We start from the raw sequence: 14256 nt of genomic DNA, 5'->3' as shown, positions 1-14256 counted from the left end.
GTCATGTTTGCTTTCAGTGACCTGGTTCAGTTGGCGAAGGCAGCTGTGAGTGGTGATGAGAAAGCGCTGGACATGTTTAACTGGAAGAAGAGCAGCTCTGGAAGTTTGCTGAAGATGGGGTCTCAGGAGGGGCTGTCATTCTTTGTCAGTCTGATGGATGGTGAGGAACTTTGGTTGTGATTCTCAGGGGTCCTAGTGTTTTAGGGGTATCTGATAGGGATTTTAAACTCACAGACGGTGTTTCTTTTTTTTTTTTTTTTTTTTTTTTTTTTTTTTTTTTTTTTTTGAGACGGAGTCTCGCTCTGTCGCCCAGGCTGGAGTGCAGTGGCCGGATCTCAGCTCACTGCAAGCTCCGCCTCCTGGGTTCACGCCATTCTCCTGCCTCAGCCTCCCGAGTAGCTGGGACTACAGGCGCCGCCACCACGCCCGGCTAGATTTTTGCATTTTTTTTTAGTAGAGACGGGGTTTCATCGGGTTAGCCAGGATGGTCTTGATCTCCTGACCTCGTGATCCGCCCGTCTCGGCCTCCCAAAGTGCTGGGATTACAGGCTTGAGCCACCGCGCCCAGTCCAGACGGTGTTTCTGCATAGAACAGTAACGGTCATAGCTGCAGGCTGCACAGAAGGATGACATGTGCTGGGCGGAATCACAGCCGCTCTCTCAGCCATCCGTCCAGTGTTGAAATGTTGCCCTCACTTTGTTCTTATCGATAAGTTGAGCTTTGCTTGTGTTTGAAGGCTTTTCATGAGGAGGCTTTTAATCAGCAGTTACAGGCTGACTGCATGGCATCAGGGACAGTTTTGGAAAGATTCTTTGGTGGCACCCCTGGTGTTCAGTCTGTGTAATTATCAAGCACCTATTGTATGCCAGGTACTTGGCTAGGGTGTAGGAATGAGGTGTGAGCAGGACAGGGGTTTCACTCCAGCCTACAGCCCTTGGCCAGCCTTCATGGGGAGGTCAGCACTGGGCACCGTGTGTCTGGTGTTCAGCCTGCTCTTCCTTACTGTACGAGGGGGACAGGCTGTCTAGCCAAGGCCGGAATAAATGCAATATGAAGTTAAAAAGAAAAAGTGCATCTCATATAACCATGTGATGCTGGCCCAGGTGTGTCTGTTGTTGGCGCGGCTGAGGAGATGAGAGCCACACAGAGGTGGCCGGGTCTCGGGAAAAAGGAGGCTTTTGCTGTCGGTTTCAGCAAGCAACCACATCTTGACAGGAAGAAGAGAACAGATGAGAACAGATGGGGCTGTGTGGTTTTTGTAATTTTTAAATAAGGGAAATCTTTCATTTTAGAAGGTGAAGAGATAGAGCTAATGGAGGGGGGACTTTGAGAAGATCCCAGTGGGGACATCCGAGTGGGCACAGCACCATGAGATGGCAAGGAGAGGGTGTGCCAGGATAGGGCCCCCCCGGAAGGCTAATGAGAAGGGGGTGTAGGGATGAGGCCCACAAGGAAGAAGCGCTGGTCACCTGGAGGAGGGGGTATGTGCCAGGGAGGAGCCCAGCTCTGGCAGCATGTGGGCTGCGAATTTCTGCCCGTTGTCCAGGAGCTGTAGGCTTTGGGGGTGAGTTCATCACTGTGCCTCATGTCCTTTTGTGGAAAATGGGGATAATACCGGTGTCTACCCAGTTATCACCTGGGTAGGTAAAGATGCTTAGAACTGAGCCTGCCACGTACAGTGCACTTATTAAATACTAGTTGGTGTCGCAATTCACCTCTAGATAAACTTGAACTCTTCAGTTGGATGAGAACTTGTGCTGGGTGTGGTGGTGCATACCTGTGGCCTCAGTCACTTGGGAGGCCTCGTTGGGAGGATCACTTGAGCCCAGGAGGTTGAGGCTGCAGTGGGCTCTGATCATGTCACTTTACTCCAGCCTGGCTCACACAGTGAGAACCTGTCTCTTGAAAAAAGAATTAATAATAAAAATAAGAACTCGTTGTCCGTGGGGAAAAGTGAGAAGGGAGGGGCAGGTGAGAAGGTGCCCAGAGGAGTCTCCTGCAGAGCAGCAAAAGTGAGCCCGAGTCCCCAGGCTCACACAGGGCCTTCAGACAGAGTGGCTGGCCAGCGCTGGAGCAGGCTCAGGCAGGGCAGGAGGAGGGAGTTCCAGGCTGGGTACAGTCGAGTCTTGTAGCTTAGACCAGGAGCAGCTTGTGGAGGTTGACAGAGGGAGGTCCAGAGAGAGCCTGGCAGGAGGCAGATGGCACAGCAACGACACCTGGGGCAGAAGGGCCAAGGAGCGGTGGCCACAGAGAGAGCTTGTCATTTAGGGCCTCAGCGTGTGGAGGGTATGAGATGGACACAGAGCTCCGAGGCTGCCAGATCTGCAGGGTCAGCAGTGTGGACGTGAAACCCACCAAGACGGGCAGAGAAGGGATCAATAGAGACAGCTTGAGGCCGAGCTGAACCCCATGAAATGGAGGTTGCAACCTGTAAGGTCAGGTCACATGCTTCATTTTTAAGTTCTTTTTTTTTTTTTTTTTTGAGATAGAGTCTCACTCTGTCACCCAGGCTGGAGTGCCGTGGCGTGACCTCGGCTCACTGCAACCTCCACCTCCAGGATTCAAGTGATACCCGTGCCTAGGTCTCCTGTGTAGCTGGGATTACAGGCACACGCCACTACATCTGCCTAGCTAGTTTTTGTATTTTTAGTACAGACAGGATTTCACTACATTGGCCAGGCTGGTCTTGAAATCCTGACCTCGGGTGATCTACCAGCCTCGGCCTCCCAAAGTGCTGGGATTGCAGGCATGAGCCACTGTGCCTGGCCCATTTTTAAGTTCTTATACTGAAGATGCTTTGTTTTGAAAATGTCCTTATGTTGATAGAAATGGCTGCCAGTGAGGGTCATGGAAGCGGATAAACCAGGGCCTCCTCGTGTAGTGACCCCATGTTTGCCCCCAGGGACAGTGCACTACGTGGATGAGAAGGGCAAGACCACTCAGGTGGTGTCCGCAGACAGTGCGATTCAGATGCTGTTCTACATGGAGAAGAGGGAGGCACTGGTGGTAGTCACGGAGAACCTCCGACTGTCCCTGTACACAGTGCCTCCTGAGGGCGAAGCAGAAGAAGTGATGAAGGTGAGTGGGAGTGGGCTTGGGGGCTCACACTGGGGAGCTTGGGCCAGTTTCTCTCTGGCCTCGTTGACGGTCCTTTCTCTTCTGGATAGCAAGACTGAATAAAAGCCTATCATCTGTGGTAGGGCGGCTAACGTAGCTAGCAGTGTCATTATTTATCATACCACATTCAGTTGATAGGTGAAGGAAACAAAAGAGATGGAGATTTTCCTGCTTCTCTGGGTGGATGTGGGGCCTGATGGGAGACAGCCTGGGTCCACCCGCAAGCTGCACCCCTCATGACCTGGGGTGCAAGTAAGAGAGTCACACAGCCTCTCGTTCCACCTGCAGAACTCAGCAGGCAGGCGACCGTATCCCCATCTCCCTGCTGATTTATTTCACAGGAATCCTTGCTCCTTGGAGGCCACTGAACTTTCCCTAAAGACGCTCTTGCTGATGACAGAGCTGACTTTTCCTCAGTCAGCATTCGTTCGGTCCTTTACACACCCTGTAAGGGCAGATGAGGACACAGGCACTGGTCACGGGGACCTTGTCACAGGGGCCAGCTTGGGCCACCGTAACAACCTACCACAGTCTGCGTGCCGCGACAACAGACATTTGTTATAGTTCTGGAGGCTGTGATGACACCCGCCAAGCAGCCTGCAGGGGCCTCTTCCCAGTGTCCTCACAGGGCGGGCAGGGAGAGTGAACACCAGCTCTGGTGTCTCCTTCCACGGCCACAGCCCTGTCAGGCCAGGGCTCACCCACCTCATGGTCTCATTAACCTTAAGTACCTCCTGAAGGCAAATACAGTTGCACTGGGGGTTGGGCTCCCACATACGAGCTTGAGGCATGCAGTTCAGTCCATGGGCCTGGCTTTAAATACGCTGCTCAGCTCCTCACTGGCTGGTGGGCCCTGGCCAGGTTTGTTCTCTATACAACAGGGGTGATAGGCCTGCCCAGAGCGTGTGGTTGGATGAACAGGGAGCACCAGCTCAACCTCATGATCACTCCAGAGCGTGTCCACCGATGGCCACCCGCCCACGCCATGCACTCAGTAGCCGTTATTTAATGTGTGAGAGTAGTGGTTTGCTTCGGCCCATACATCTCAAAACCCAAAGCCACCTTGCAGAGTCTCCATCATTAGTCCCCGCATTTGCCCCGCTTGGTGAGTCTCCATGGAGTCACTGTGGACCAGAGACTCCAGGCTCCTGAAGCCAGGCAGGCCGTCTCGGCAAGCACAGTGCCTCTGCTTGGCTGTTTCCTTACATAGGTCAAGCTGAGTGGGAAAACCGGCCGCCGCGCAGACATCGCTTTGATTGAAGGCAGCCTTCTCGTGATGGCCGTTGGGGAGACTTCCCTCAGGTGAGAGTCTGCCTCTCCAGTGCCCCTTTTTGAGAGTTCCTGAGGAACAGGCTCTTCTAAGTCGGCTTTGTGTTGGAATATAGCATATATACTGTAAAATGCACATATGGGACCGGGCGTGATGGCTCACGCCTGTAATCCCAGCGCTTTGGGAGGCTGAGGTGGGCAGATCACGAGGTCAGGAGCTCAAGACCATCCTGGCTAACACGGTGAAACCCCGTCTCTACTAAAAAATATGAAAAATTAACCAGGCATGGTGGCAGGCGCCTGTAGTCCCAGCTACTCGTGAGGCTGAGGCAGGAGAATGGTGTAAACCCGGGAAGCGGAGCTTGCAGTGAGCTGAGATCGCACCACTGCACTCCAGCCCGGGAGACAGAGTGAGACTCCGTCTCAAAAAAAAAAAAAAAAAATTGCACATATGATGCTGACTGTTCACACACTGGACGTACCCATTCACCAGCTCCCAGACTGAGGAGCTAAGCATTGAGGGACCCCAGGAGTCCCTGCCCACTCCACTGTGCTCACTTGGGGGTCCCCTTGCCTCCAGGTGGCCCTGCCCTCGTGTCTGCCCGTGTCTTTGCCTGGTTTTTCGGAGTGTGGCATAACTAGAATCGGTCGTTCTGGTCTCTCTGCTGCCTGCTGTGTTAGCTCCGTGTGCTCTCCGGGGCCATCTCGTGCTCTGCGTGGGGTTGCAGTTCCTGTGTCTCGTGGTGACCTCCTGCCATGTACAAACATCTTCTATCGACAACTGCTTTCTTTGATTATAAACAGGACATAAAATGTCCTAAGTGTAACAATAGTGTTCGTTTTCATATCAGGAGTCTGATGAACTCTGTCTGTTTCCTGACTTTTAATTTTGCTCCACAGGTTCAAAAACCCTTCAGAGGGAAACGCCACTAACACAGGCCCTCCATGGGGCTTACTCTCTTCTGTTGTAGATTCTGGGATATAGAACGAGGAGAGAATTATATACTGAGTCCAGATGAGAAGTTTGGCTTTGAGAAAGGAGAGAATATAAACTGTGTTTGTTACTGTCAAGTCAAAGGTGAGGTTTCCTGACCTGGCACAAGAGAAACAGAACCAACCACAAGCATTGTGCTTGGGCTGCAAAATAATTCTAGTGATATGTGGAGGCTACTTAAACAATGGTAACTCGATAACTCACAGCCATTCAAATAGTCGGGCAAGCAAGCAACAGCAGAGCTTTGTGGTCCCACACGAAGGCCAAGGGGTTTGATCAGAAGCATGACAACCTGCATCCCAGCACTTTGGGAAGCTAAGGAGGGAGGATCACTTGAGCCCAGGAGTTCGAGACCAGCCTGAGCTACAATAGTGAGACCCCTGTCTCCACAAAAAATACAAAAATTAGCCAGCTGTGGTGGTGTACAGTGGTGGTCCCATCTACTCAGGAGGCTGAGGTGGGAGGATTGCTTGAACCTGGGAGGTTGAGGCTGCAGAGAGCTAAGATAGTGCCAGTGCACTCCAGTCTGGGTGACAGAGCATGACCCCGTCTAAAAAGAAGCATGGGACACCGGTTCCATGCTCACTTATCTCTGTTCTCTCCTGAAATGTCACAGGAAAGACAGTGCAGGAAGTGCGTGTGCAAGTGTGTGTGTGCATGCACATGTGTGTATGTGTGCATATGCACATCCAGAGCACAGGAGACTAGGAGGTGAGCCAGAGCTGTGTCTCTAGTGCCTGCTGAGTGCTGAGCACAGGGCAGACCCAAGCCAGGCCGACTGGCCCCTAGGAAAGCTGGGAGGGCAGAGTTCCCCACCACCCCCGCACCAGCACTGTGAGGTCAGGGTGGCAAGGACCTAGACAGAAAGACGCAGCCAGGGATGAGGTGAAGAGGCACTGGGCTGGGCGAGGACTGATGCTTTGAAGAAGGGGGTCAGAGAACAGAGCTTGTTGCTGTTTTAGTTCCCTTTTTTAACTCTGTTCACATGCAGTTTGTTTCTACCTGTAGGTCTTCTGGCCGCTGGTACCGACAGAGGGCGAGTAGCCATGTGGAGAAAAGTACCAGGCTTCCTGGGCAGCCCCGGGGCAGAGGGCAAGGACAGGTGGGCCCTTCAGACCCCTACCGAGCTCCAAGGAAACATCACGCAAATCCAGGTACAGCCTACAAGGGTGTTTGGTGCACTCATTTTCTGCTGCATGAAAGTGGAGGCCGTGGCTGGGTGCGGTGGCTCACACCTGTAATCCCAGCACTTTGGGAGGCCGAGGCGGGTGGATGATGAGGTCAGGAGATCGAGACCATCCTGGCTAACACGGTGAAACCCCGTCATCACTGAAAAATACAAAACATTATCCGGGCGTGGTAGCCCCTCCAGATTGTAACCTGTGTCAATACTTTGCTCCTTTTCATGGCTGAACTACATTCTCTGCTGTGGACAGACCACGTGTTCTTTCTCCATTCATCAGTTGATGGATATTTGAATAATGCTGTTATGAACACTTGTGTACAAGTTTTTGTGTGAGGATATTTTAGTTTCTCTTCAGCATTTGGTTCTTTCTTATGATTTCTCTCTGTTCCCATTCTCTACCTGATGAGACACTGTCATTATACCTTCCTTCACTTCACTAGGCGTGGTTTCCTTCAGTTCCTTCAGCGGGTTTCTGGTGGCTACTTTGAAGTCTTTGCTAAGTCCAACGTCTGGGCCCTTTCATAGCAGTTTCTGATGTCTGGGTTTTTTCCTATATGGAATTTATACTTTCCTATTTTGCATGGCTTTTTATTTTTTTTTAGATAGATTTAGAAGTTTAATATAAAATCATGAAACCAACATTTCACATCAGAAGAGGAAAGCTAGATAATTTAATCCATAGTATAAACTTCCTGTTTATAAAAAATATAAACATCCCTATGTCACACTCAGAAAAACTCTAGAAGACGCTTTTCCCATCAGAACAGACTTAGAAGTGCTGCCTGTCCAATCACAACCCTTAAGCATCAGTATCTTTTATTTATTTATTTATTTTTCAGGCAGAGTCTCGCTCTGTTGCCCAGGCTGGACTGCAGTCGCACAGTCTCGGCTCACTGCAAGCTCTGCCTCCCAGGTTCACGCCATTCTTCCGCCTCAGCCTCCTGAGTAGCTGGGACTACAGGCGCCCGCCATCACGCTCGGCTAAGTTTTTGTGTTTTTAGTAGAGACGGGGTTTTACCATGTTAGCCAGGATGGTCTCGATCTCCTGACCTCATGATCCACCTGCCTTGGCCTCCCAAAGTGCTGGGATTACAGGCTTGAGCCACCATTCCCGGCCCGAGCATCAGTATCTTAAAGTCTTTCTACACAGCACACACTTTACCTTTATAAAACATTTTTTGGCCGGGCGCGGTGGCTCAAGCCTGTAATCCCAGCACTTTGGGAGGCCGAGACGGGCGGATCACGAGGTCAGGAGATCGAGACCATCCTGGCTAACCCGGTGAAACCCCGTCTCTACTAAAAAATACAAAAATCTAGCCGGGCGAGGTGGCGGGCGCCTGTAGTCCCAGCTACTCGGGAGGCTGAGGCAGGAGAATGGCGTGAACCCGGGAGGCGGAGCTTGCAGTGAGCTGAGATCCGGCCACTGCACTCCAGCCTGGGCGACAGAGCGAAACTCTGCCTCAAAAAAAAAAAAAAAACATTTTTTGAGATCATTTTTTAAGTCCAAAACAATGGTGCTTAGAAATGGTTTCTGAGTTCTCATGTGTATAAGCGTTCTCCTGACTGCATCTTTCTCCTGCTCCTTTCACACATCTGGTTCTTTCTCTTGCAACCTGGAAATGAAGTGGGGTTCCAGGAAGAACCTGCTGGCAGTGAACAACGTCATCTCCGTGGCCATACTCAGCGAGCAGGCCATGTCGTCACACTTCCACCAGCAAGTGGCCGCCGTGCAGGTCTCCCCGAGCCTGCTGAATGTGTGCTTCCTGTCCACGGGGGTAGCGCACAGCCTGCGCACCGACATGCACATCAGTGGGGTGTTTGCCACTAAGGTGACTGCCGAGGGGACCCGCGGGTCGGAGGAGGGGTCTTCAACACAGAGAAAAGAACTGCCCCATTGCCAGGTAGTTCAGGGCAGCAAGGGCCCCAGATGGTAGGTTAGGCCACTCTCAGTTCCATCCTAGATTCTCTTACTTCCTGGATATCCATGTACATCATATTCATGAAGAAAATCGTAATGAAAATATAGGCTGGGCGTGGTGGCTCATGCCTGTAATCCCAGCACTTTGGGAGGCTGAGGCAGGCAGATCACTTGAGGTCAGGAGTTCGAGACCAGCCTGGCCAATATGCTGAAACTCCTCCGTCTCTAATAAAACTACAAAAATTAGCTGGGTGTGGTGGTGGGCACCTGTGGTCCCAGCTACTCAGGAGGCTGAGGCAGGAGCATTGCTTGAAGCTAGGAGGTGGAACTTGCTATAAGCCGAGATCGTGCCACTGCACTCCAGCCTGGGCGACAGAGTGAGACCCTGTCTCAAAAAAAGGAAAATAATAATAAAAATATATACACCTGCCATCTACCCTTATAAATTAAAAAAAAAAAATTAAGTTAAAAAATAAATTTAAAGAGTAAATAAAGGAAAGAGAGGGATGCTTTCTTTGCCATTCCCCAAACCTTAAAAAAATATATATATATAGAAAATAATCATAATAAAACCCAGGGATATTTTATATAACGCAGAAAACAGCCTTAACCCATGTTCACAGAGGACCCAGTGATCTCATAGTCTTAGGGTGATGGAGCAGCAGCGTTCGGAAATGTTCAGAGGAGGAGAAGGAGGCTTTGGAGGTGCGCCGTGGGGTGTGCAGTCTGCACCTCACTTTTCCTGCCCTTTACCTTGAATGTCCACGATTCTTTTCAGGATGCTGTCGCAGTCTGGAACGGAAGGCAGGTGGCGATCTTCGAACTTTCTGGAGCTGTGATGCGGAGTGCAGGTGGGTTCTTTTCACCCCAACAGAGGCACTCCCACTACCTGGCTTTATTTTCTCCCTGCCTAATGAGAGGGCCACTGTGGTGCAGTTGAGGGCTGGCATAGGGGCTGGGGAGACCCTCGTGCCTGTGCCCACATTTCCAGAGCCAGGGCTGCAGCTCTGGCCCCGTGTTGTCAGTGCATCCTGGGGCCTGCTGTGTGGGCATAAACAGCCACAATACTTTTGTGGGGTTCCTTCCAGGGAGGGGGTGGCTGCCTCCCATCTTCTGAAATGTTTCCAGACCATGCATAGCCGTGAGACCTGTGGTGTCTTGACCCAAGGCCAGCCTCTGCCTGAAACTTCAAGGTGGCTCTTCAGAGATGCTCCATTAATCTCAAACACCCTTCCAGGTCCCCAAGGTCTCTCCAGCTCTCTGCAGTTAGTTTGGCCATCATTGCCCAGGCTGGAGTGCAGTGGCATGATCTCATCTTACTGCAACCTCTGCCTCCTGGACTCAAGCAATTATCCTGCCTCAGCCTCCCCAGTAGCCGGGATTACAGGCGTGCGCCACCATGCCTGGCTAATTTTTATATTTCAGTAGAGACAGGGTTTCACCATGTTGGGCAGGGTGGTCTCGAACTCCTGACCTCAGGTGATTTGCCCACCTCAGCCTCCCAAAGTACTGGGATTACAGGCGTGAGCCACTGTGTCCAGCCTTGGCCATTGTTTTCTTCCTGCTCTCTTAAGCATATCTATGGGAGTTTCCTGGAATGGCTGTAGCAAAGGATCACAAACTTGGTGGCTTCAGACAACAGAGATGTGAGAAATGTATTCTCCCGTGGTTCTGGAGGCCAGAGGTCCCAAATCAGTTTCACTGGGCAGAAGTGACCGCGTCAGCAGAGCCACGCTTCCTCTGCAGTCCCAGGGGAGAGCCTGTTTCAGCTTCTGGTGGCTGCCAGCAGTCTTTGGCTTGTGGTCACAAACCTCCCGTCTCTGTCTCTGTGGTCACATTGCCCCTGGTCTGAAATCTGCCTCCCTCCCTCTTACGGGGACACTGGTGACTATATTTAGGGCCCACCTGAATAACCCAGTATAATCTCCCCATCCCAAGACCTTTCCATCTTCTGCCATATAAAGTAATATTCACAGGTGCCAGGGGGCAGGACCTGACATCTTCAGGGAACATTTCCCAGCCCACTGCAGTGGCCCAGCCACCAGGATGTGCTCCTCAGCTCCTCGCCTTCCACAGTTATCACCTTCACCAACCCTGCCCCTCAGCCGCCTGCCCACCCAGGAGGCCTCGTGTCATGCCATTCCCAGGGCGGTTGCCCCCTCATTTGTTTGAACATCCCCACCTCTCCAGGCACATCCTTCACTAGTTTCCACCTCTCCCTCAGATCTTTTCTCCGCTAACACTTTGTTGCCTAAAGTTCTCTCATAACATTTTTCACACTCTGTCCCGAATTGTAGACACTTCACATCTCCTCTCCTCTGTAGACTCCCTAGGAGCAAAGGTAAACTTTTTATTTCCCCCAGTAGGACCAACACAGCAGGTGCTGGGATATTTTCTGTTTTGTGTATATTATCATCTCCCTAAGTAGATTTATTTTGAGACAAGAGTCTTGCTCTGTCACCTAGGCTGGAGTACAGTGGTGTGATGGTGGCTCACTGCAGCCTCTGCCTTCTGGGCTCAAGCAATTCTCATGCCTCAGCCTCCCAAGTAGGTGGGATTACAGGCATGCACCACAACACCTGGCCAATTTTTGTATTTTTAGTAGAGACAGCATTTCACGAGGTTGGCCAGGCTGGTCTCAAACTCCTGACCTCAAGTGATCCACCTGCTTCAGCCTCCCAGAGTGCTGGGATTACAGGTGTGAGCCACCGCGCCCAGCCTCTAGATTCTATTATGTTGGTGCAAAAGTAATTGTGGCTAATGGCAAAAACCACTTTTGCACCAACCCTAATAGTTAGGTCCAGGAACCAGGGCTTGTAGCCACCAAAGTTCCACCTAAAATGAGCAAACACTTGCTTAAATGAGTGTGTTGTTGTAGATGCTGTGCTGCTGGGAGCACGAGCTGCCAGATGGGAGGGGCGCAGGGCAGGGAGCCCAGAGCCTGGCATGGAGTCTCCACGTCAGCCCAGGGTCTGCCCGCACTGCCACTGCTAGCTGTGGCCGTGGCGGTGGCCGTGGACGGTTCCCTGTGCCTCAGAGCCTCATTTTCTTCATCTGCGAGGTGCAGATAGCACACCCCTATGAAGCTGTGGTGAGACCGAGATTAGTTGGGGATCATGTGTGGGAATGCTCCTGAAACTCCGGGCAAGTCTGGCGGATGAGCGGCCTTCTTCCTGATGTTCGTCTTTCATTTTAGGGACCTTCTTATGTGAGACGCCCGTGTTAGCAATGCATGAAGAAAGCGTTTATACGGTGGAGTCAAACCGAGTTCAAGTTCGAACCTGGCAGGTAAGTTGCTGCTCCACGGCAAGAAAACCAGAGCAGAGTTTGAAATCCTTCCTCTCAATTGAGCCAAAGCCTGTTTATTGATTTCACCTAGTTTATTAGTCTGTTCTCACACTGTGTAAAGAACTACCTGAGATGGGTAATTTATACAGAACAGAGGCTTTGTTGACTCCCATTCCTGCAGGCTCTACAGGAAGCAAGCCTGGGGGCTCGGGAAACTTACAGTCATGGTGGGAGGCCAAGGGGAAGCAGCGCCTCCTACACCGCCGGAGCAGGAGGACCAGAGGGCGAAGCGGGAGGGGCCACACACTGAACAGCCAGATCTTTTTTTTTTTTTTTTTTTTTTTTTTTTTTTTTGAGGCGGAGTCTCGCTCTGTCGCCCAGGCTGGAGTGCAGTGGCCAGATCTCGGCTCACTGCAAGCTCCGCCTCCCGGATTTAGGCCATTCTCCTGCCTCAGCCTCCCGAGTAGCTGGGACTACAGGCGCCCGCCACCTCGCCCGGCTAGTTTTTTGTATTTTTTAGTAGAGACGGGGTTTCACTGTGTTAGCCAGGATGGTCTCGATCTCCTGACCTTGTGATCCGCCCGTCTCGGCCTCCCAAAGTGCTGGGATTACAGGCTTGAGCCACCACGCCCGGCCAAACAGCCAGATCTTGTCAGATCTCTATCACAAAACAGCACTAGGGATAGTGAGAAACCACCCCCTGATCCAGGTCGCCTCCCCCCAGGCCCCACCTCCAACACAGGACATAAAATTCATCGTGAGATTTGCATGGGGACACGGAGCCAAACCATATCACCTTGCTAGATTGGATTTCCCGTGTCAGGTGCTTGATGGTAAAATGAATCCTGGGACAGCTGTTCAATGTATGGCTGTCACTTCAGAAATCGGGAGACAGGGCAAGGGCCTTTTGCTTGTGAAAAGGATGACTTTGCAGGACTTCGAGTACATGGGGCTATGGAAAGAAAATAAATCCTTGCAGGGCTTAATGTACACCCCAGCAGCTGGCTGGGTGGCTCCAGTTCAGGACATAATGTCCTTAACCAGGCTGTCCCCTGCATGTGTCTTGTGGGAGTGCCAGGGCGACCTCTAAGAGGTTCCCTTTTTTTTTTTTTTTTTTTTTTTTTTGAGATGGAGCCTCACTCTGTCTCCCAGGCTGTAGTGCAGTGGCTTGATCTTGGCTCACTGTAACCTCTGCCTCCCAGGTACAAGCGATTCTCCTGCCTCAGACTCCCGAGTAGCTAGGACTACAGGTGTGCGCTACCACACCGGCTAATTTTGTATTTTTAGTAGAAATGGGGTTTCACCATGTCGGCCAGGCTGATCTTGAACTCCTGACCTTGTGATCTACCCGCCTCGGCCTCCTGAAGTGCTGGGATTACAGGCGTGAGCCACCGCACCTGGCCAAGAGGTTCCCTTCTGAGTAGAGTCAAGCACCCACTGCCCTGTCTGCATCCCACACACACTGGCTAGAACCTGGGGGCAGGCACGGTGTGTTGATTTCCTGTGGCTGCCTGAACAAATTACCACAAACCGAGGCGCTTCCGACACAGACATTTATTCTGTCACAGTTCTGGAAGCCAGAAGTCTGCCATCCAGGTGCTGTCCAGACTGATGCCTTCTGGAGGCTCTGAGGGAGAACCTGCCCCTGCCTCTTCCAGCATGAGGTGGCGCTGGCGGGCTTTGCTGTTCCTTGGCTTGTGCACTTGACCTTGAACCACAAGGTCTGAACTGCAGGGGCCACTTAGATGCAGATTTCTTCTGACTCTGCCACCCCAAGACACCAAGATCAACAACTCCTCTGCCTGTTCAGTGTGAAGATGATGAGGATGAAGAGCTCGATAATGACCCACTTCCACTCATAAATAGTAAACATATTTTCCCTTCCTTACTATTTTCTTAATAACATTTTCCTTCTTCTAGGTGACTTTATTATGAGAAACAGTATATAATACATAGAACATATACATATGTGTCAATCAACTGCTTACATTGTTGCTAAGTCTTGTCAACAGCAGGCTGTTAGTAGTTACGTTTTGGGGAAGTAAAAGTTACATAAAGGCCAAGTGCAGTGACTCACATCTGTAATCTGAGCACTTTGGGGAGGCCAAGGTGGGAGGACCACTTGAACCCAGGGTTTTGAGACCAGCCTGGGCCACAAGTCTTCAGTGACCTATGATTGCACCACTGTACTCCAGCCTGGGTAATGGAGCAAGACCTTGTCTCAAAAAAAAGAAGTGTCATGAGGATTTTTGACAGCAAGGTGGTTGGCCCTCACAGCCCTGCATTGTTGAAAGATCCTCTGTGAATGCCTCGCTCCAGTCCTCACGTGGCTGCCTTCCCCGCGTGTGTGTCTTCTCTTCTGTGTCTTATGTTTTATCTTATGTACTTGTCACTGGATTTAGCTCTCATCCTGAACCAGAATGATCTCATCTCAAGATCCTTAACTGCAAATACCCATTTTCCAAATAAGTTCATATTCACAC

General features: G+C 51.2%; 1 protein-coding gene across 4 annotated transcripts in view; it reads left to right on the top strand.

The window, feature by feature from the left end:
- The window catches only part of IFT140 (intraflagellar transport 140), a 105252-nt gene that overhangs the window by 15783 nt on the left and 75213 nt on the right, over positions 1 to 14256 (top strand). For all 4 annotated transcript variants that reach the window (XM_007981426.3, XM_007981435.3, XM_007981444.3 and 1 more), the window contains 8 exons: positions 18 to 160; positions 2904 to 3079; positions 4329 to 4420; positions 5359 to 5465; positions 6390 to 6535; positions 8193 to 8396; positions 9264 to 9336; positions 11682 to 11773. In XM_007981426.3, coding sequence (XP_007979617.3) covers positions 18 to 160; positions 2904 to 3079; positions 4329 to 4420; positions 5359 to 5465; positions 6390 to 6535; positions 8193 to 8396; positions 9264 to 9336; positions 11682 to 11773 — 1033 coding nt within the window. The remainder of the gene's footprint in view (positions 1 to 17; positions 161 to 2903; positions 3080 to 4328; positions 4421 to 5358; positions 5466 to 6389; positions 6536 to 8192; positions 8397 to 9263; positions 9337 to 11681; positions 11774 to 14256) is intronic.

The sequence above is a fragment of the Chlorocebus sabaeus genome, chromosome 5 (assembly GCF_047675955.1).
Source record: "Chlorocebus sabaeus isolate Y175 chromosome 5, mChlSab1.0.hap1, whole genome shotgun sequence".
Lineage (NCBI taxonomy): Eukaryota > Metazoa > Chordata > Mammalia > Primates > Cercopithecidae > Chlorocebus > Chlorocebus sabaeus.
This window is presented reverse-complemented; position numbering and strand designations above follow the sequence as displayed.